Source organism: Macadamia integrifolia, chromosome 8 (assembly GCF_013358625.1).
Source record: "Macadamia integrifolia cultivar HAES 741 chromosome 8, SCU_Mint_v3, whole genome shotgun sequence".
NCBI lineage: Eukaryota > Viridiplantae > Streptophyta > Magnoliopsida > Proteales > Proteaceae > Macadamia > Macadamia integrifolia.
Window position 1 is genome coordinate 5,924,547 of NC_056564.1, and position 21,228 is coordinate 5,945,774.

A 21,228-nucleotide genomic window follows, 5' to 3' on the forward strand; every position below is an offset into this window, starting at 1 on the left:
TTTTGGGGGGGGGTGGGTTCTATCATGTGATTCAAATGCCAAGCCCTCACTCATAGTACATATAGTCATCTACTAAAATCCTGTTCTACCATTCCACAAAGTCTGAGGTCACAACTCTTACTATGTCATTAGTCCTGATATCCTTTCTTCCTATCTCCACCTATGTCCTTTTTGGTCTACCCATCTCTGCCAGCGTCCCTTTTTGGTCTTCTATGTCCTTTGGAGCGCTTCATTTGTACATATCACATCTCACCTGTGCAGTTATTGTTCTAAATCAGAAATCACCGGCCGATCTCTTTTGACTTTCCCATTTATTGTCACTTAATAATGTCACTTATAACACTGAATGCTAATGGTTAGTTCCAGCTAAATATCGTAACAGGAAACATAAGTTAGGTTTTTGCTGAAGAAAACCTTGGGCAGGTGTCTGCAAGATCCGAAATACATGTAGTGCTACATTGTGATAAATGATGTATGATAATTAGTGTTAAATTCTCCACAATATGTTGGAAGTACCATATTTTTTTTTCAAAGCCTTATAAGTCTTAGGTGGAAATTCTTTTAAGTTTTGATGAATATTGCTTTAATATTTATCTCTTGGTAATTACATTAAGAAACGTTAAGTTAATACACGGTCTTAGTTTCATTCTTGAATATTTAACTAGGTATCAGTATTATTGAGTCTCGCGCATTGGGGTTTTTTTTTTATTTATTTTTTTATAAGTATTCTCAAGTCTTGAATTTAGTAATTGACGCTTGCAGTGTTGTTGAGTGCTCGTGATTTGTGTTCTCTTCATCTTTACTGGTTTTGCAGTATCAAAAGCGTAGATACTTGATTTTATTTGTTGTATACTTGAAACTGCCCATAGACAATGTGCATAATCAAAGTTCACATACTTGTGCAACATGAGTAGATAACCTTTTTTAAAAGGATGGCTGGAAGATTTTTCAAATGCGTACTTTTGCAGTTTTATTTGGTGTGCCCCCTTTCTTTGCAGTTAGTTGACACATGAATATATCTAGAAAGGGGAAAGATTTTGGTGGGCTTTCAATATCTGAGTGCTGTCATGCCAAGTCTTGGTGCTCTTGGTACAAGCATATTTTTCAATTTCACATATTTGTAATATACATTTTAAGCTCGTAAAATCCTTAAAGTCAGATCTGACACTTAACTGCACTTGTTACACCCTTATTGATGCTAGGTACTTAGGAACAAAATTATACATATGCAAGTATGGCCTATGTCGCCATATTTTCAGAGCAGCTTTTATCTAGATGAGCTGGTTGCACTTGTTGGCTGGGTTGGTCTAAAGTCTTGGGCACCGTTTGACAACGTTCCGTTTTTGCTGTTTCTGCATTTTCTTGTTCCCAGAAATGGAGAAACAACCTAAAAAGCGTTTGATAAAGTTGTTCCGTTTCACTCGTTTCTAGAAACGTAAATCAAAATTTATGCCTATTTACAATTCTAGAAACGACTTTGACGAAACAAGTCTGACTTGTTTCGTCGTTTCTAGAAACGAATTTGAGAGAAAAAAAAGGCTGTTGTGCCCGATAAATCTCTCAACTATTTAAACCTAAAAAGGGGCAACCGAATCCTCTCTCCCTTTTGGGCATCCGATGATACTATTGGGTGTTTTAGTGGCATTAAGTCTACAAAAAACGTTTCGAGAAACAGGTTCATCAAACACCAAAAAATCTGTTTTTGTTTTCGGAAATGTGAAAAGCTGTTTCTGCTGTGTCTAGTTATGAAACGGTGTCTTGGTTTATTAAATTCTCTTGTTTCTTGGATTGCCAGTTTTATTTTTTATTTTTTTATTTATATAAGTTTTCAAACATAGTATTTGGTGGCCGGCGTGGCCCTAAAATTACTTTATGTATTTGAGTCCTGAAGTCAAAATTAGATTCATGAGGAGGGTGAGGTTCAAAAGTGGGAATACTTTGTAAAAGTTTTCACTGCTTTTTCTTGTGTTTATGGGATAAGTTATGTTTGCTGCCCAAAAAACTAGCATATAACAAAATCCCATGACTTTTTGAAATGACACATCTAACCTTGTGGACCTCTCTCACATTTTTCTTTTTAACTTCTATCAACCAAGTGGGACCCACCCACTGTGTCACTTATCCGGCTCTCCTTTTCCTTAATTTCACACTGGCCACCATCAATAGGAAGAGGCACACCAAAACAAAGGGAAAATTTCACTCCATTCACTCACTTGCTGCCCCCCTCTCTCTCTCTCTCTCTCTCTCCATGGAAACCATCTTGATCAATGTACCAGTCCCTTTGGATTAATTTTGTCTTAATATTAATCTGTTGCATTTTCATTTCTTTGTAATGGGAAGATGACAACATACAAGATTTCCAAGGTGTGGGAAGTCTGTTCCATCTCCTATGGAGGCATTTCAATGGATTATACTTTTAGCCCTATGAAAAGGTGTGTGCATGCTGAATTTCGAACTGAAAAAACCTTGTCAAGATTATACGGGAAGACTGTGGATGTCCATATGGAGTTGAAACCTGTCGAGGTTGTACAGAAAAATCTGTTTTTTTTTTTCTTACTACTAACAGCAGAAGTGGGCCATTTTTTGATGAGTTACAGCAAAAATCAGGTCTGACTTTCTTTTATATGACTGTCTGTTTTGTGTAGAAAAATACATGACGAAGTTTCATTCTGTTTGTCTTTAGAGTTTTGATTGAGGTTCCTCATAGTACATCATGGGTTGTTTGGCATTATTGTTTTCAATGGTTGTGAAAAAAAATGGAGGGAAATTACAACGTGATGCATGCAAGATGGGAGGAGGGGAAGGGCCTACCTGAATTAGGTTAGAAGCATCATTTAAAAAACCATGGGAGTTTTTGATGTTAAGGTTTTACTTTTTCGGGTAGAAGTGAAAGAAACTCGAGGGGACAATATGATGATACAATGGGTAAACCTTAGGGGAGAAAATGAAATTCTCCCAATTTTTCTTCAGTGCTTATTTCTATCATATGGCAGCATCTGCATCTAAACTTTCAGAGTGACAAAACACCTGGTGACACTTAAATGCTTTGCATCCAAGGCTTACATTCTTTGGAAAAGTAGTAAAAGTTGTCTATGCTGATATCATATGCTTTCATAAGGAAAGTGATAATGAGTTTTGATGTGTGCCTGATATTTTTCACATAAAATAGCAGGGTTTTGTACCTGCTGTAAACCCCTCCAAAAGGCCCTTCCGTCCCTTTTGATTTTGGCCTGGTTAGGGCCTTAGTGGGCATTGTTATTTGCCATGTGTTTCAAATGAAATAATGCATCTAAACATTGCAAGTCTCGACTCCTGATGTCGTAAAAGTTGACCCATATTTGAAAAAAAAAAGGTTGTTAATATTTCCATTTTTAGAATGGTAAGCTCTCTAAAATGAATGCATGATATGGCTTGTTCGATTGTTTATTCTATTTCCTGAATCTTTTATGGCAAATATAACTCACCAGTTATGTTTTAATGTTCAAAGCATCACAACTATTTATTCTATTTCCTGAATCTTTTATGGCAAATATAACTCACCAGTTATTTTTTAACGTTCACAGCATCACAATCTGTTAAGAAAATCATTGAAATTAATCCTTACATGCTTGGAACTATGGCGGGAGGCGCTGCTGACTGCCAATTTTGGCATAGAAACTTGGGCATCAAGGTAGCTTTCTGCACCTTTCGTCTTTTTTTTTAATGCATGTCCAGCTGCTATATAAATATGGTAGTAGTGGTAATATTTTCTCTTGATGGGGTGAGTGGTTTGATATTCTGAAGGAGTTGGCAACAAAACTTTTTCAGTGTCCTAAGTTCTCTTCCCAGCACTTCTTATATTTCTTTGCTTTTATCTGGTACAACACTCATGTGGAACAAGCAATAGAATTTAACTAATGATCTAGTAGTGCTTTTGGCCAATTTTCTAGAGCAGTTTAAATGGATTCAGATTGCTGGATAATATTTCTCGTTCAGATTTTGGTTTGATATTTTCTGGAGAACTCTCTTTTTTGCTCGGTACTATGTCCTGTGGAGTGTGGATCACATCGCCTATGAATTCAGTCTAGGGAGCTCTTTTATTCTTTTGGGTGATGACAGACATGAGGTACATGCCTGGGAGGGATTGGAATGTGCAAATCAATTGTTTTCCTACAGGTTGAATCCAGTGAATCTGGGTTCTAGTTTAGTGGCTAAGGCGTTATAACTATATGTTGTATCACATCCTCTAAGATGTGGAAGAGAAGTGATAAGGGTGCAACTCGGGCCAGGCTAGGACTGGGTTGGGGAGTTGTTAACTTTTGAATTAGTATGAGCAGAGGATTCCTGTTGCAGACTCCATTTAGTTGGGAAGTGGCTTTGTTGAGTTGAATTCCTAATCAAGGGTCTGACCCATTGATGCGGATCCGGATCCCAAGGATGGAAATCGGATCGCTTAAGGCCCATAAGGATGACTAAACATCTCAATTTAATGATTGAGGGGCAATATTGTAAATTCAGAAACAACCAGGTGCATTATGGAAATTATAACAAGTGACCGAGGTAACTGAGATAGGAAATTAGAATAGGGGGTATTCTGCAATTGCTAAAGTAAGGGAGGAAATAATAGAACACAATTTTTAAGACAGGTTTTTCTTGTAAATATAGATAATTGTCCTTGTAATTTTAAGGAATCAACTTCTTCAACCTTCAGCACTCACGATAGACTTAGAACCAGCGACAAGAGGAGAAAACTGGCGGTGGTGAGAGCTCTTTTCAAGGTCATTGATTCAGCCCCAAATCTTGGGCAATGCTTGGACACTTGCTGCCCTCATGATTCCGACAGAAAAGTCTATAAAACAGATGCAAAGAAATACAGAAATCCCTGCTATTTAGAGTTGTCGCAAGGTACAGAACCAGGTCTGAACCTGGGTTCGATTCTCCTAGTAGAAGGATCTGTTGCGGCTAAGATTCTGGGTTTAATGTCTCCTGAGGAGGGGGAATCTTCGATCAAAACTTCAGCCCACACTGGTCTACCTTGAGGGAGATCGATCAACCTCTATAGGGATGTACCTACCGCCCAGAACAGAGTTTTCTCAGATCAGGAAAATAAACAGCAGGAAATAAGAAGGATTAGGAAGAAGAAGTAGAGGATTGGGTTTCAGAGAGAGTCAGGGAGGGGGAAAACAGCTCACAGCAGCCATGGTTTTCATACCAAATTTCAATTCTTCAAAAAACTTCAAATCTATCAATCTCAGTTGAGTTCAATAAACCTATTTAAAGACTGAAAACAGACTTACTTTCCTATTTGAAACAAATATTGCATCTAACTTAAAATAGAAATAAAATTCTCACTCAATGAAAAATCTACCATACTAATTCTAACTCTAAAAAAGGAAAGTAAATAAAAGATATGCTAGATCCATCGCCAAACTGCATCACCCACTATATTAGTTCAAATTGGAGCTGGATTATTTCATGTTTGGCCTGAGTTGTGTCCCTTATGAGTGACAAAACTGTAGGGTGAATCCACTGCTGTATCAGATTGACTTGTTACATTGGAAATTTTGGTTGGAATCCAGCAAACTGTGGACTGGTGGTTCTGAACTTTCTGTTCATGATATTTGGATCCTCTCCACAAACCCCGGGCTGGAGAGGATCCAAATCCCAAGGATTTACTGTGAGTGCAGCTTGTACCCCTTTACTTGACGCTGGATATTTCAGTAATATAATAGCTGATGGATGTGCTGGTTTGGCTACATAGTCGATACTTTTTACATATGTATGTTTGTGATTTCATTTTTCTGTTTCCTTCGCTGGCTGCATAAACTTACAAATCATAGTCTTATACTCTTAAATTTTGGAAGCTCTTTATTCAATTTTTCTGTTTCCAGTGCCGGCTGCATGAGCTTGCAAACAAGCGAAGAATTTCGGTTGCTGGGGCTTCAAAGCTTTTGGCAAATATACTGTACTCATATCGTGGAATGGGTCTATCTGTTGGGACCATGATTGCTGGATGGGACGAGACTGTAATAATTTTGTCCATCTATCTCATAAGTTTTTATTTCTTCCCATTTGAATTTCCTATTTATATCTTCTGGTTGGGTTTTAGGGTCCTGGATTATACTACGTGGATAGTGAAGGAGGAAGACTTAAGGGAACACGATTTTCTGTTGGTTCTGGTTCCCCATATGCTTATGGTGTACTGGATAATGGGTATGCCTTTTCTTTGTTTCTCTGTTGCCTGGTCATTTCTTAGGAGGTTGATCTGTCATATTTGTCATAATTGTTTTTTTCTTTTTTTACCAGCTACCGGTATGATATGTCTATCGAAGAAGCTGCAGAACTGGCTCGCCGAAGCATTTACCATGCTACATTTCGAGATGGAGCTAGTGGTGGAGTTGCTAGCGGTCTGATCTCTGTCTTTCTCTCTCTCTTCCAGCCCCCACCACACACACACACACACACACACACTCTCTATTAATTACCTATCATTAGAGTTTTAAGTGGGAGTAAGCTTTGTTTTTCTTTTTGTTTGCATGAATCAGTTTATTATGTTGGAGCAAATGGATGGAAGAAACTATTTGGTGATGATGTTGGAGAGCTCCACTATAAATATTACCCGGTTGTCCAAGGCGCTGTTGAACAGGAAATGATTGAGGTCTCAGGGGCTTGAATGAGATGGTGGTTTGCCGGAATCTTGGTTTAGATTTGGCATCTATCTTTGATAACAAGAAATAGCTGAAGCTGCATATACATTTTAGTAGGTTATAACTCTTAAATGCATGTTATTTTGACTGCTACTTGAAAGTGCCTTAAGAGCTATATTCTGTAATTTTTCCTCAAATTTCAGTTGCAGTGAGTTCGATTATTTTCTTTTTCGTAGAGTCCTCTGTGCTTCTGGAGTATTAGGATATAAGTGCACAATACCTGTATCGGGCTTAGAACTCCAATCTTTGTTGTTGGAGTTTCCCCTCTACGCTGTGTTTGTTTCCAGGTAAATTCTTTTTTTTTCTCTCACAAGTTTTACCTGAAAAATTAATTTTACATGGAATTTTCAAGTTTCAAAATTTAGCCCTAAACAAAGTTGGCCAGGTGGCAGAATAAAGCCTTGAAAACCCTAGGAGAAAAAAAAAGGGTGGTCGGTTGTCCAGAAATCAACATGCGAACTGTTGATGGTTTTTTATTTATTTTTTATTGGAATAAGCACAGAATGCTTATGGATGAAGGGGTGATGATAACAGTGGTAGCCACATCTCTCTTTGCTCCAAGAACCTTATGGGAGCACGGAGGACAGCAGAGATTGTCATCATTCAAAACTAAAAATAATTTGCCTAAACAAACAGGCATCAAGTTTTTCCATATGGGGAGGTCATGTTGCTATTTCAGTTGTATGGTTATACGGGGCATGGTTTAAAATGTCCACATGTTAAATTTCAATCTTGTAAGAGGTTATACACTCATGTATTGTCATATTCCCTTGTATTTTTTCAGCCATTTATTTCTTAATGGGAACTTCTCTATTTGTGGGGAGTCGGGTTGATCTATTGGCTTGTGAGAGAGAGGTCTTTGTGGTGGGGAGTGGCACTTCAGTCAATTTCATCAATTAACTACATGATGAATAAATATCTTGAACTTGCAACTTTGAACCATGCTAGATTGTTTTGCGAGGGGTTACATTGAGACTAACTATTAATTACTACTCCTTGCTGGGTCTATTGCTTCTTGTCGGGAGCATTGGTAGTTAAAACGGGAATGGCAAAAAAACGAAAACGTACGGTATGGGTTTTAAACAGATAAAAACGATGAACGGTACGGTAAAAAAAAAGGGAACGGCAAACGGACGTAAACGAAACCAAAAAAACGATAATATACTCATGCAATTTGAGAGATTATTACTTGTATACATGCATCTAATATTCCAAAAGCTTTAGGAGTCCCAAGATAAAATAGCCCAATGGGCTACAAGAAAATGAGATGTTGCTAGCTTTAGCTTTTCCTTACTCAATGGGCTATAAAAAGATGAGATTTTTTTCCTATAGATAGTATGGAAGTTAAAAACAAAAAACCAAGTACCATATTGTCTTCACTCTTCATTTTCACTAATAGATTTTTTTTAATTAATTAATTTTTTAAATAAAATTCTTATTTTACCCTTAAAAAACGGATATGCGTTTAAAACGGCCGTTTAAAACTTGTTTAAAATGGATTCTTTTGCCGTTTTCGTTTTTTTTTGAATTGTATAATAGCATGCGAGAAAACGCATTTTAAAAGGTAAAAAAAGGGGAATGCGTTTTAAACGCTTTTTAACTAACAGTGGCGGGAGTGGGGAGAGAGTAATTTCCAATTTAGAGCAGTTGGGAAATTTGTTGGACATCGATCATCCGAGACTTTTGAGGATTAGATGTGAACCAGAGGAAGCAACCCGTGACCAGACACTTTGGCATCTCTAAACCATTTTAAGTTACTGGAGAGTTTGGGGGTGGGGTTGGTGTTGCTGGTGGTGCAATTAAATTAATGCATGCAGAGTTGCTGTTGATTCATGGAGTAGACTAAAGTTGAGCCCGTGTTCTTCTTAATCCTTGGCTTCTAGCTGGATTAACTGAAGCGCCCAGAAGAGAGAGAGAGAGAGAGAGAGAGAGAGAGAGAGAGACCAAGAAGGTCGCTTTTCAATGAAGACATGAAGCGGAGGAGGAAAAATAAAGCAAGAAAAGTGGGAAGCTGGAAGCCTTCTAGTGGTGGCCCGCCAGACACCAGTGGCCCAGTCTTCTCTACTTTTCCAACTTTTATAAGCTTTAGCTTTGCATATGATGCGAGACAGAACAGCTTTTCTCTTTAGGAAGTTTATCATGTCACCGTGGCCCATCCATTATTCAACCAACCCACCACGCACCCCCTCCCAAAAACACACCCCACCTTCAACTTTCCAGGTCTCCTCTCCTCCCATCAACCTCAAATCTAATACAGGGTTAGGGTTCAGAAAAAGGGTCAAGCGCAATCCCCGATCCAAGAAGAGTTTCTACACCAGGGGAGACTCTTGAGTCTTGAGAGACGCTGTGACCAATTGACGACCACGTGATTCTTCCTCGTAACGTATAAGACGACGATTAAGCAGGGAACACAGCATCTCTCATCAATTACGGGAATCGTGTTTTGGACTTTTGGGAATTAAAAACAAAAAACAAAGTTGCAAGTCCACCACTACTACTACTACTACAAGAAGTAGTCTACACTACATGTCTGCACAACCCTTCCCAGTTCCCAGGCCAAGACTACCTTACATGCACCATGAGGCATGAAGTGAACCAACTACATCTCTCTCTCTCTCTCTCTCTCTAACTTGTTTTAAACTTGAAAGTCCAGTTTAGCTGCAAATGCACTCATGGGAAAATTCTGAAACAAATAAAAGATGAGAACTGGCAGTTTACCATTTAACATACATATGACAGAGTTATGGTTCCCCACTCTCTCTGAGTACAGCAATTTTCCCTTTTCTCTCTCTCTCTCTCTCTCTCTCTCTCTGAAACTGAATTACAACCCAAAAATTTGAAGGGAAATTAAAAATAAAAATGGTAAGGAAGAAAAAATAAAAACAATCAACAATCCCATATACCTGATCCCCACATCAAGATTCATGAAAGGAAGAAGCGAACCTCCAAAAATGAATTTTCTTTTCCTAATTGGAAGTAAATAACCCAGAAAAATTAAGAGAAGAAAAAAGAGTATGAGGGCTAGACTAGCTAGTGAGCCATGGCGACAGGAGGGGAGTAATTGATGCTCCTCTGGCTGGGCAAGGCGAGCATGGCGGTGTGATCCAAGAAATCTTTAAGAGAGACGACAGATTGAAGAATGGTGCTGAGATCATCTGCACACAAGAATCCTGAGCTACCCACTGGACGGACCGCATAGACATAGAAGGTGATACAGCCTTTCCGGAACTTGAAACGGGCCATCTCGCAACCGGTGAGTCCCCTAATCAGCTTTTTGTTGACTTCTCCCAGGGGAATCTCCGGCGGCCAAATCCGATCAACACCGGATTTCAAGCTTTGGGATTCGAAGACGAAGACAAGAACTTTGGATTTCTTCGTACCCAGCCCCAAAGTGAGAGTGTGCCATGCGTGGTGAGCCAATATGGTGAAGTTGGTCGGTAGGTATGCTGTGGTCGATGGGAAGGGCAAAGACAAGGCTTGATGTTGTTGGTGTCCTTGATCTTGCTTACTGTGACGATTACTATGATGGCTATGGTGGTGATAGGGGTGGTTGTGGTGGTTGTTGCTGAAGGTGGGAGGCAGAGCAAGGAGGCGGAGTAGTTCCAGAGGGGCGGCGCGTCGGACGGTGAAGGATTTTACGATGAATTGGCCGCCGAAACGGATACCCTTCACGTCGGAAGTAGGTTTGAAAGAGGGATCCGATGAGGACTTGCTATCCTTTTTGTGCTTCTGTTTCTTCTTCTCTTTCTCCTTCTCTCCCATCGATTACTGTGGGTTCTGCCGTTCTGTAGCTTCTAGTTGCGGCGGCGGTTGCCGTGCCAATGGAGAAAAAAGGGTCCTTGTCTTTGGTTTGTTGGGATAACAAAATCGATCTGCGGCTCGTAGGTTGGGTGATGTGTTGTTGTTGTTGTTGTTGTTTGTTGATCTCTCTATCTCTGAGATGAGAACCAATCTGCCGTTCAGTGTAAACGCACACTCTCTCTCTCTCTGTTGGTGAGAAGATACCCAATCTGATGCTCTAGTGCGTACTTGCCTTTTTTCCCCTCTCTTAATGACAGGTACGCTGTTGACAGCCTAAAGTTAAAAGGATTAAACGGTGTGGGCAAGTTTTCCTTATACCATCTCACAATTCCTTTGTAGATCTATATTAATATTTTTTTCTTCAATGATCACGTGGGTTTATATTTTTATGAAATTATTTTTGTATTATGACTAATATACATAAAAAAATAAATTCATCAACAGAAAGTTTTCTATTAATTACTTTTTTGGTAATTTGTATTGTATATCGATATGAATAGTGATACGTATTGACTGTATCAACCAAAAATGGATTTTTTGTTTTTTTGTTATCAAAAGATGGCTTTTTGATGGCCTAATGCGATCTAAGATAGCCCACCTATATATTTGATACTGATAATGATCCATACAATATCTGATGCCATGTTTTATAAACTTGTTGTCAAAACTTTTATATGACATTTCTTGTTTGATAGACACACGAGCATCAGATATTTCTTTTCAACAACTAAAGTATTGATTGTATTCATACTATGAAGCCTTTTAATTGGTATTGATGGTATAAGAAATAAGATCTTGGATGTTATATTTTGTTAATTTCAGTTAAAGGGTAAACCACTTTATGGGATTAATTTTTTATAATTATTTATTTGAAAATGGTGATCTAAGAATTAAGATTGTGGGCTATTATATTGTGTCAATTTCTATCTTTATTAATTTTGTATGCTTAACAACTTTTCTATCTCTACTATTAAATCTAAGACTAATCATTAAAGTGTGGAATACTTGTTTGATGGAAGTGTGGCATACTTGATTGCTTCCACATTTTGACGAAATATCTTATGATGTTGCCACTTCTTCTAACAAATTTTCTACCTAAGTTATCTTTTCTTTTTGGAATTTGTATCATTAATTAATGCACTTGTATGATTAAGCTATGCATTTGGAACACATATATAATCATATTTCTGACAGTTATTAATGGCACAAGGGAGACACAAGATCTCTTTACTATTAGTGATATTAGATTAGAGAACTAATTATCCTACAAGGATGTTAAGGAAATGATCTTCTCAATGGACACGTAGATCTGCCATATGATAGCTTGGATGAAACTGAAATTTTGTGAACATTTTTTACCCCAACAAGGTCTCATTTTCATCAAGCGATAAAACAAAATTGAAAAATATGGAACTATTAAGAGACTGCACAAGATTATTACGGAGTGCATTATACAAGTGAAAATCATACAGATTATTTATTTATTTTAATCAAGGTGTCTGGGCCAGTTTACACGCACCTCGACTAAAAGCTACTATCACTAGGTTATCCTAGTGTTAATTGAAAATCATACAAATTAACAAAGTATAAATCATATAAATATGAATTTGATAAACAAACTTCCAACAAAGAAGACTCCACTTGATAGCCTCCGTAGGACCCGTTGCAATTATACACTATTGACTACATGACCCAGGCTTGACGCCCAATACGTTGCAGACTGGCCATCCCTCAACTGTCATCGCCATGGGTTTCGTGGAAGTTGGTTTGTCAAAAGAAAAGGAAAAAAAAAAAGTGCCTTTACTCTGAGATTCCCATTATTTAAGGCTTATTATTACCCCACCTGATAAACTCACTGAGGCTCGATAAACCCTGTGGGCATTCAGAAAATATAAGGGACAACCACCATGAGCAATGATAGAAGGTTAGGGCTGTCCTCCCAGGACTCGGGATAGGACTCTGGATAGATGGGAGGATTCGGCTATTCTCCTTAGTAATTATCGTCTATGTCTTGCCTATAGTTACTTGGGTGAGCGTCACGTGATGAGGCGATGAGCCAACGGTTCTTGATGCCTCGTTCTCCAAGCTTTTGTTAGTCTCATTCTCCTTGCCTTTTTCAAATTGTTGGATCATTGCCTCACCACGTGGTGCTTGCCTAGGTAATTATGGCCCTACCTGGACGATGGGCGTTAAGGAGAGGATGCGGATCCTAAATGGGACTAACACTGGGTAATGACCTTTTTACCGCTTGATGGGGTCAGAATCAGAGAGCTTGGATTCTCTCCAACATGCCCAGCGGCGCAATAACGACTGAAAGGACCTGACATGCACCTTAAGTCCGCTAATCGAGTTGGGCACGTTGGGGCATTAGAGAGGATCCTGATGCCAGAGTCAAGACTCCTTTGAAATCGAATTTGGCCCTGTTCGGTAGGCCCTACGGCCTCTGTTTTGTGTAGGGCTTCAGGAGGAGTCTCTTATTTGGGGCCATATGGGCATTTATATCATCGGAGCAGAGAAACCTCTTATTTTTGGGCCCAGCCCAGTCCGGAATCGGGATTTGGACTTCTTGTAGACAAGTCAAAAATAAAATAAATAACAAAATAAACAATAAAATAAATAATGAATGGTTATTTAATAGAGTGATTAAAAAATAAAAATTATAATTATTATAAAAAATATTTTATTTTTCAAATGTCATAGAATATCTATTCTATCATGTAGACAGATGATGTTAAATTTTAGTATGCAATTCAATCAACACATTTTTGTAATGATAAATATCTTACAAATATTCCATGCATATGTACAATTGTAAGTTCAATTTAAATTAGGAAAAAAAAAAAACTAAAAAAAAAGGATGATGTAGATTTATCTTGTGATTTTCAAAAATGTCGCATTTTTGTTCTTGCATGGATAAATACTCTTTTAAAATCATATTTTACTTATAATTTAAATAATGTAAAAAAGAGAAAAGGTTGGGCATGCCACCGATATCAAGTATTCTAGCACCCATTGTGTTTATTTATCTCTTCCCTTTTTTTGAAATGACCATCATATCCTTCCTGAATAATACTCCATCATGTGATCGTATTGGTGCTATCCGCTAATATACTTGATATTAGCGGCATACCTATGCCTTTCCCTATAAAAAATTATCAATGTTTTACTTTTTTTTTTTTCAAATATAGATGTGAAATGGTAGGTTCTATCCAATGGCTTTAGGTATTAGTATCGAATTGTCCATATCCATCTATCTGTATCAGAATCGAAACAGACCAACCCCATATTGATGGGACTGGACTAAGCAAAACCGTGAAAAATCCAATTTTTAAGGATAATCAAAGGCATAATTATCCAATATAGGCCGAATCTTGCCGATCCATACCTGTATCATATCGGGTTTTGTGGTGACTGATCCCCATCCGATAGAATTGACTTAAATAAATTCTTTTTTAAAAATAAAATCCAAACTTCCACATACCCTCCTCCACAGTATTCCACCTGGCACCAACTTTAGATGATGTGGCTGGTGACGTCATATCTGGTCAAACCTAGATAACGTCTCTATTATCCAAACAAATAAAAAGAAACAAGATAACGTTTCTGTTCTTAGGATAAAATCGAATAACTATTTAAGGTAAACAAACCATGAATCTAGCAGAAGCTGCTGAACCCCGCCTCCTCCATGAAGTAGCCCACTTCCCCCCACTTGTTTCGTTCCACCATTGCTCCCCTAAACAGAAACAAAGTAACAGAAAATCACAAATCTCTCTATCCTCTTCTTCCCTATTTTTTATCCTCTCCATAGATCCATTTTCCATTTTTTTCACCATTGCCTGATATAAATACACCTCAATGCTCCCCTTCTTTCGAAGTCGCCGATATCCCCCCATCGCTCCTTAAACATGGTCAGGAACGGTGGGCCTATCCTCCTCCTCTTCTTCCTCTTCTCAGCCCTTCTCGTCCATGACTCTGACGCCGGTATCGGCGTGAACTACGGTACTCTGGGAGACAACCTCCCACCTCCTTCACAAGTCGCCGCCTTCCTCAAACAACACACCATTATCGATAGGGTCAAGCTCTTTGACGCCAACCCCGATTACCTCAGAGCCTTCGCTAACAGTGGAATCGCCGTTTCTGTCACCATCGCCAATGGCGATATCCCTTCCCTCATTAACCTCGCCACCGCCCGCTCCTGGGTCGCTTCCCACATTTCCCCTTTCCACCCCCAAACCCAAATCAACCGCATCCTCGTCGGCAATGAGATCTTGCATTCCCTCGATTACAATCTCATTAACAATCTCTTGCCGGCCATGAAAACCCTCCATGCCGCCCTTGCACAAGCGGGGATCCACAATATTCAGGTCTCTACGCCTCACTCTTTGGGAATCCTCAACCCGACCAGTACACCTAGCCTCGGCAGCTTCCGAGCTGGTTGGGACAAGGGGATTTTGGCTCCGATGCTTCAATTCCATAGAGAGACCAAATCTCCCTTCTTGGTCAATCCTTACCCATATTTCGGCTACTCCCCCCAGACCTTAAGATACGCGCTCTTCAAGAGGAACCGTGGTGTCTACGACAGGTTCAGCAAGAAGACCTACACAAATATGTTCGATGCGCAGCTCGACACCGTCTATTCGGCGATGAGGAGGTTGGGCTACGGTGATGTCAACATTGTAGTGGCGGAGACTGGGTGGCCGTCGGCGGCGGATAACAACCAGTTTGGCGTCAGCATCGATAGCGCCATGTCTTACAATGGCGGTCTCGTCAGGCACGTCAATTCCGGTCGTGGCACCCCTTTGATGCCTGGAAGGAAGATCGAGGCTTATATCTTCGCGTTGTTCAATGAGAATCAAAAACCGGGCCCGACCGCCGAGCGAAACTTTGGTCTCTTCCAACCCGACTTCACTCCGGTTTACAACGCTGGCGTTATGATCGGTCAACAGGTAATCCAATAAATGATTATATGGAAACGATAACCCAAAACGATGCAGAAAAAACCCTCAGGTGCTTAGATCGAGATTTTCTCCTGAGTGTTGATCCCAAGGTCTTGTCCATAGTCATCTGGTGATTCAATGATTCTTGGCAGTTATAGACTGATCAATCGTTATAGACTGACCTGATTGATCACTGCTCAGGAGAAGAACCGGATCCAAGTTCTTTGAGGTCTCACCAATAACAAAGATTACTGGTAAAGTAGAAAAGGAGATCGATTCGTCTTGATCATTTAACTATCTTTTGAAATCAGCCCACTACTCTCACTTCTCCCACTTCTGCAAGTGATGGAATACAAAACAGGGTACCTCCAATGAAATCAGTAATCCTTTCTTCAACTCCAATTTCTTTGTTTCTTGGAATTTGATAACGCAGGGACGTCGAGGTGGACATCACCGTCCTGGTGTTCCTCGTCCCCATCCTCGTGTCCCTGGCCGTGGTCGTGGAAGAGGACGTGGACGCGGAAGAGGACGCGGAAGAGGACGTGGGCGTGGAAGGCCAAGTCCAGTAGTGGGAGGAAAGAAGTGGTGCGTGCCGAAGGCTGACGCGAGCGACGCAGCGTTGCAGGCGAACATCAACTACGTGTGCAGCCAGGGAGTGGATTGCAAGCCCATCCAGGCCGGAGGGAGCTGCTTCGATCCTAACACAGTCAGGGCCCATGCTTCTTACGCCATGAACGCTTACTACCAGTCCCACGGTCGCCACGACTACAACTGCGACTTCTCCCACAGCGCTGTCCTCACTACCTCCAATCCCAGTTAGTATCTCTTTCTCTCTTCACCCGTTTGCATGGTTTTTAAAAAATCGGTCAATTCATCTTGGAATTGATCGGCATTGATCCGAATTGAAAAATTCTTTTCAAGATTCTGTTCTCTTTCCCTCATTGTGGAATTTGATGTTTTTCCCTTTCTTTTGGCAGGTCATGGTGGCTGTCAATACGCCGCATGAGATATTCGAGTTTGGATCCGTTCCCCACATGGCAATGGGTAGGGAAAGAATATCAGCCCCCATCGAGGGGGATATCTATCCCATCCGTTCCCACTGGGGATCGATCTGGAGTTGTGGACTTATATTCTTTTATTTTTTATGTTGGGTGGTTCATTACTAGGAAAAACAAAAAAATTTGGTGGCTAAACTATTTATTTCATTTTTCCCCACCATTTCTATAGTGGGAATAAAGACCACATGTATTACATACCGTCTCTAATGAAATGGAAATTGAAAAGCATTTCAGTTACTCTGATGACAAGTGTTATGATGTAAAAAAATGTTTTTGATATAAGAGAGAATCAAAACTTATCTTTCATTGTAATAATATTTTTTTCAATAGCGAATGTGAGCTAATTCACAATATTGATATTGTCCCTAAGATCATAGATGCCCCTATTGTATAATCAAGACAAGGGCAAATTGATTTTCAAGTTGAAATAGTTATAGGCTTCCACAAAAAAATAGTGTTAATTCTCCTACTTGATTCGAATTACTTTAAAAGAAGAATTGATAACAAAAAGAGCACCTAAAGGGGAAGAGCAATAATATATTACTTGAATACGCACATACAAGAAGAGAGTGAGAGAAACAATTGGAAAAAACAATCCTTTTAGAATGAGGGGCATCCTCTCTTCATAGAGGGATACCCATTAGAAACAAAATGACCCAAAAGATGGGTCTCTCAGAGAAGAAGACAGAGAAATTACATTCACACATGGTCTCTATATACGTGGGTGTGAGATAACTCCAAACCCTCGACACAACAAAACATAGTAAATCTTCCTTTAATAGAACTATACCGTTGTAATTCTCATTCTAAAATATAAACCTCACGTCACTCTCTTTCATATAAATAAATAAAACATATTTATAGCTGAAAATCGAATTTATTCCACCCTTCCACCCCTCTTGAATTGCCATGCATGGTTAACTCTCAATATCTTTTTCTTTTACTATATTGCTTTTTCATCAGAAGAAAGGAAAGAGGGATAGGTATGCTAGTGGGTTACTCTGGAATCTGATGTGCTAGCAGTATTTTAGATGTAGGATTTTATCAGTATAAACAAAACCGTTGAATCAAAGGAAAACACCCTTTCTCTTCCCTCTTTTAATCACCCCTCTCCTCACAATTAACGATGACCACTCCCCTGCAATTAACGGGGATGTTGTTCAATCAGAGTTTTGAACCGGTTGAGAGAGTTTTGAATTTTGAGAATTTAATATCTTCCTTTTCTCCTCCACTGGTCAGGCCCTCCTAGAGCCTCTTTGCCTCGATCCCTGCAACCACACTAGCAAATCTCTTCTCTCTTTTTATCTCCCCGCTCCCTTGCAACTAACCGGTTGAGAGAGTTTTGAATTCTGAGAATTTAATCTCTCCCTTTTCTACTCCATTGGTCAGCCCCTCCAAGACTGACTAGATTATTGACGTTCCTTAGCTTTGAGATTCAAGATTTTTTTTAGGGATTTTATGTAGAATAAAATGATCAGACTGTATTATTTCTTGTTTTTAGGGATTTTATTAACGTTTCTTAGCTTCAAGATTCAAGATGTTCTACTTCTAGTCTTAATTTGAGACTGCATTTCTTTCTTTTTTTGGATTCTTTAAAGGGAAAACCTTTCAAGATTTCAGATTTCTCCCTTTCTCTATTTTCTAACTCGACTGAAGTTCCAACTCAACTCTCAAATTTGAATCTTCTTCTCTACTATAGATATGCGGGCAGGAGTGGGGCATATGTATAGGCAGAACGAGAGAGAGAGAGAGAGAGAGAGAGAGAGAGAGAGAGAGAGAGAGAGAGAGAGAGAGAGATGAATTTGTGGAAGGGAGGGGGAGCTGGAGGAGACGGAATGGAAGGGGAAAGGTAGGACTGTGGAACGGCAGTGTTAAGCAACTTATGTAAGACAATGTTTAACGGATGAGATCTTTTCTCTTTCATCTAACGACCTATAGATGCTAGTATACTTCATGCCTGGGTAATCGACTAGCATGCCCAGCCTTTTCCATATTGCATTTGTTTTCCCTCTCTCTCTCTCTCTCTCTCTCTCTCGGTTGTAATTTGATCAAAAATGAAAATTAAATGGATAAAATAGTAGTTAAATACATTGGAATTGAGAAAAATTTGCAATAAATAGCCATCCGGATTCCGGAATACCAATTAGGTTAAAATGTTAAATCTGGAACCTTCCAAACTTTTGGCTAAAATTTAAAAATAAAAAAATGCCCCAACTGAAAGCCCAAGAAGCCCCTTGGGTTTCATCAACCTTCAGTTCTTAGTCTATCATTGATGGTTTCATAAAAACTGCTTCTTGGCATTCTTATTTGTTATGAGCTGCATTTCAAATTATTCATTTTTTTTTTCCGGTAACCTCATTTCAATTTCTTCTTGCTTGACTGCTTTTGTTTGATAAAAAGATGCCAATGCTGCATTTCATAATGATTCAATAGTTTCATACGGTGGCGGCTGTTGCCCAGCCAAGGACCTGGATGAAGTTAACCGTTGCTGGGATCCCAAATAACCCAATCTTTATTCAATCTCTAGTAAGTCCTAGATATCAGCAGGAATGTCTCAGTCGACGCAAGCTCTCAATCTGGTACTAAGAATGGTGAAAAGCCCACCACTCAAAGCCTTCTCACTCTTCAACTCCTCAATCCGTGAAGGCTTTGAACACAATTACGAGACCACATCCGTCGTGTTGCACCACCTCCTTTCCTCTCACATGCTTCCCCAAGCTCAATCCCTCCTCCTACGGTTACTCTCTGGTAATATCCCCCTATTGTCTCCCTCGTCTCTGCCATCTCTTCTCCACCCTTATTTAACACAAGCCAATTCCAATTCGGATTCTGCTTATCTTCTTCTTCTCCTATATGAAGCACTCATCACTGCCCTTGTTCAATCTAGAATGCCTGAAGAAGCCCTCTATCATTTCGATCAAATGATCAAGCATGGCCTTGTGCCCAGGCCAACCACTTTCAATAACCTTATCACCCATCTCCTAAAACTCAATTTCTTCGAAAGAGCCTGGCGTGTCTTTGACGAGTCGAAGGGTAGGATCCCTTTAGACGTTTACAGTTTTGGAATAATGATTAAAGGTTGCAGTGAGATTGGCGATTTGGTCAAGGGGTTCGAGCTTCTATCTCAATTGGAAGAGATGGGTTGGTCCCCTAATGTTGTTATATACACTACTTTGATCGATGGGTGTTGCAAGAGCGGGGATTTTGAAGAGGCGAAGAAGTTGTTTAGTAAGATGGAGAAGATGGGTTTGGTTGCTAATGAATTCACTTACACGGCCATGATTAATGGTTACTTCAGGAAAGGCCTTAAGAAAGAGGGCTTGGAGCTCTACGAGGAGATGAAGCTTAAGGGCGCTTTCCCTACTATTTATACGTACAATTCGTTGATCAATGAATACAGCAAAGATGGTAATCTGACCAGAGCTTTCGAGCTGTTTGATGAAATGCGTGAGAGAGGTGTTGCTTACAATGTTGTTACTTATAACACGCTAATTAGCGGGTTGTGTCAAGAGAAGAAGCCGTTGGAGGCTGAGAAATTGCTTCACCGAATGAAGGCGGCAAAATTGAGCCCCAATTCCATCACATATAATACACTGATTGATGGGTTCTGTAAAGCAGGGAAATTGGACAAGGCCTTGAGTTTAGTTGATCGAATGAAATCAAGTGGTCAATCTCCATCTTTGGTTACATATAATGTTCTAATTGCAGGTTTCTGTAGATCTAATAATTTTGAAAGGGCTACTCATCTTGTTAGGGAAATGGAGGAGAGGGGCATATCTCCATCTAGAGTAACATATACAATTCTCATAGATGCTTTTGTTAGATGGGATAACATGGGGAAAGCTTTGGAAGTGAACTCCTCCATGGAAAAGGCTGGTCTGGTGCCGGATGTTTATTCTTATGGTGTCTTGATTCATGGATTCTGCTCTAGAGGGAATATGAAAGATGCATCAAAGCTGTTCAAATCAATGAGTGAGATACAGTTGCAGCCTAACGATGTGATTTACAATATGATGATATATGGGTACTGCAAACAAGGAAGTTCTTATAGGGCCCTGAGATTGCTCAAGGAGATGCTTGAGTTAGGAATGCTTCCAAACATGGCTAGCTACAAATTGACCATAGATGTTCTTTGCAGGGATGGGAAATGGGAAGACGCTGAGTTTCTACTTAATAAGATGGTGCAGTCAGGATTGCACCCATGTGATTCAATTTATAGTTCTATATCTAAAGCCAAACTCAATGACGCGTAGATGTTCAGTTAAAACACCAAGAGCTTCCAAGTGCCTCACCACTATTACTCTCAGAATGGCTTTATCATTTATCTTGATTGAGAAGTTTTGAAGTTTCGAAGTCTTAATCAAACATCAACAGTAGATAATGAAATGGAGTCTTATGCATCTCTGTTTAAACTGCAATGAGTTGCTGAGAATGATGAACCCATAAATGGTTTCCCAAATATTGTATATATGCTCTCAAGTAAGACCCTATAGTTTCTGCTGTCTTGTTCACAATATCCCTCTCCCCATTCACTTGCTGATGTTGGATAGCTGCAATGCAGGAACAGGCTGAGTGGCTCTGTAAAATTATGATATTTGTAGTATTGTTTACTTAGCTGGTCAACATTCTCTCTCTCTCTCTCTCTCTCTCTCTCTCTCTCTCTCTCTCTCTCTCTCTCTCTCTCTCACCGCAATGGAAGTCCATTATTTGTACGTTTTGATTGGACGAAAATATTGTTACCCAAAA

The 21,228-nt window shown here is 39.6% G+C and overlaps 4 protein-coding genes across 4 annotated transcripts in view; 3 read left to right on the forward strand and 1 right to left on the reverse strand.

The window, feature by feature from the left end:
* Positions 1-6,859, forward strand: part of LOC122087671 (proteasome subunit beta type-5-like) — a 7,986-nt gene extending 1,127 nt beyond the window's left edge. The window contains exons 4-8 of the mRNA XM_042656868.1: positions 3,564-3,670; positions 5,871-6,005; positions 6,089-6,192; positions 6,286-6,386; positions 6,525-6,859. Coding sequence (XP_042512802.1) covers positions 3,564-3,670; positions 5,871-6,005; positions 6,089-6,192; positions 6,286-6,386; positions 6,525-6,652 — 575 coding nt within the window. The 3' untranslated portion in view covers positions 6,653-6,859. The remainder of the gene's footprint in view (positions 1-3,563; positions 3,671-5,870; positions 6,006-6,088; positions 6,193-6,285; positions 6,387-6,524) is intronic.
* A 2,511-nt stretch (positions 6,860-9,370) lies between these two features.
* On the reverse strand, positions 9,371-10,750 carry LOC122086047. Its single transcript, XM_042654738.1, has one exon. It carries the CDS (start codon positions 10,446-10,448, stop codon positions 9,717-9,719), a length of 732 nt encoding a protein of 243 aa, XP_042510672.1. The 5' UTR covers positions 10,449-10,750; the 3' UTR covers positions 9,371-9,716.
* Positions 10,751-14,217: 3,467 nt separating this feature from the next.
* Positions 14,218-16,725, forward strand: LOC122086374 (glucan endo-1,3-beta-glucosidase-like). Its single transcript, XM_042655149.1, has 3 exons — positions 14,218-15,433; positions 15,858-16,239; positions 16,402-16,725. The coding sequence occupies exons 1-3, from the start codon at positions 14,393-14,395 to the stop codon at positions 16,428-16,430; spliced, it is 1,452 nt and encodes a 483-aa protein (XP_042511083.1). The 5' UTR covers positions 14,218-14,392; the 3' UTR covers positions 16,431-16,725.
* A 2,028-nt stretch (positions 16,726-18,753) lies between these two features.
* On the forward strand, positions 18,754-21,105 carry LOC122086243 (pentatricopeptide repeat-containing protein At4g11690). Its single transcript, XM_042654983.1, has one exon. It carries the CDS (start codon positions 19,032-19,034, stop codon positions 20,733-20,735), a length of 1,704 nt encoding a protein of 567 aa, XP_042510917.1. The 5' UTR covers positions 18,754-19,031; the 3' UTR covers positions 20,736-21,105.
* The last annotated feature ends 123 nt before the right edge of the window (positions 21,106-21,228 follow it).

Bases quoted from the DNA above. Each gene is read 5' to 3' on its own strand.
- LOC122086047 (XM_042654738.1), bottom strand. From the start codon at position 10,448: ATGGGAGAGAAGGAGAAAGAGAAGAAGAAACAGAAGCACAAAAAGGAT.
- LOC122086374 (XM_042655149.1), top strand. From the start codon at position 14,393: ATGGTCAGGAACGGTGGGCCTATCCTCCTCCTCTTCTTCCTCTTCTCA. The intron at 15,434-15,857 runs GTAATCCAATAA...TTGATAACGCAG, and splicing joins GCGTTATGATCGGTCAACAG to GGACGTCGAGGTGGACATCA. The intron at 16,240-16,401 runs GTTAGTATCTCT...TTCTTTTGGCAG, and splicing joins CCTCACTACCTCCAATCCCA to GTCATGGTGGCTGTCAATAC.
- LOC122086243 (XM_042654983.1), top strand. From the start codon at position 19,032: ATGTCTCAGTCGACGCAAGCTCTCAATCTGGTACTAAGAATGGTGAAA.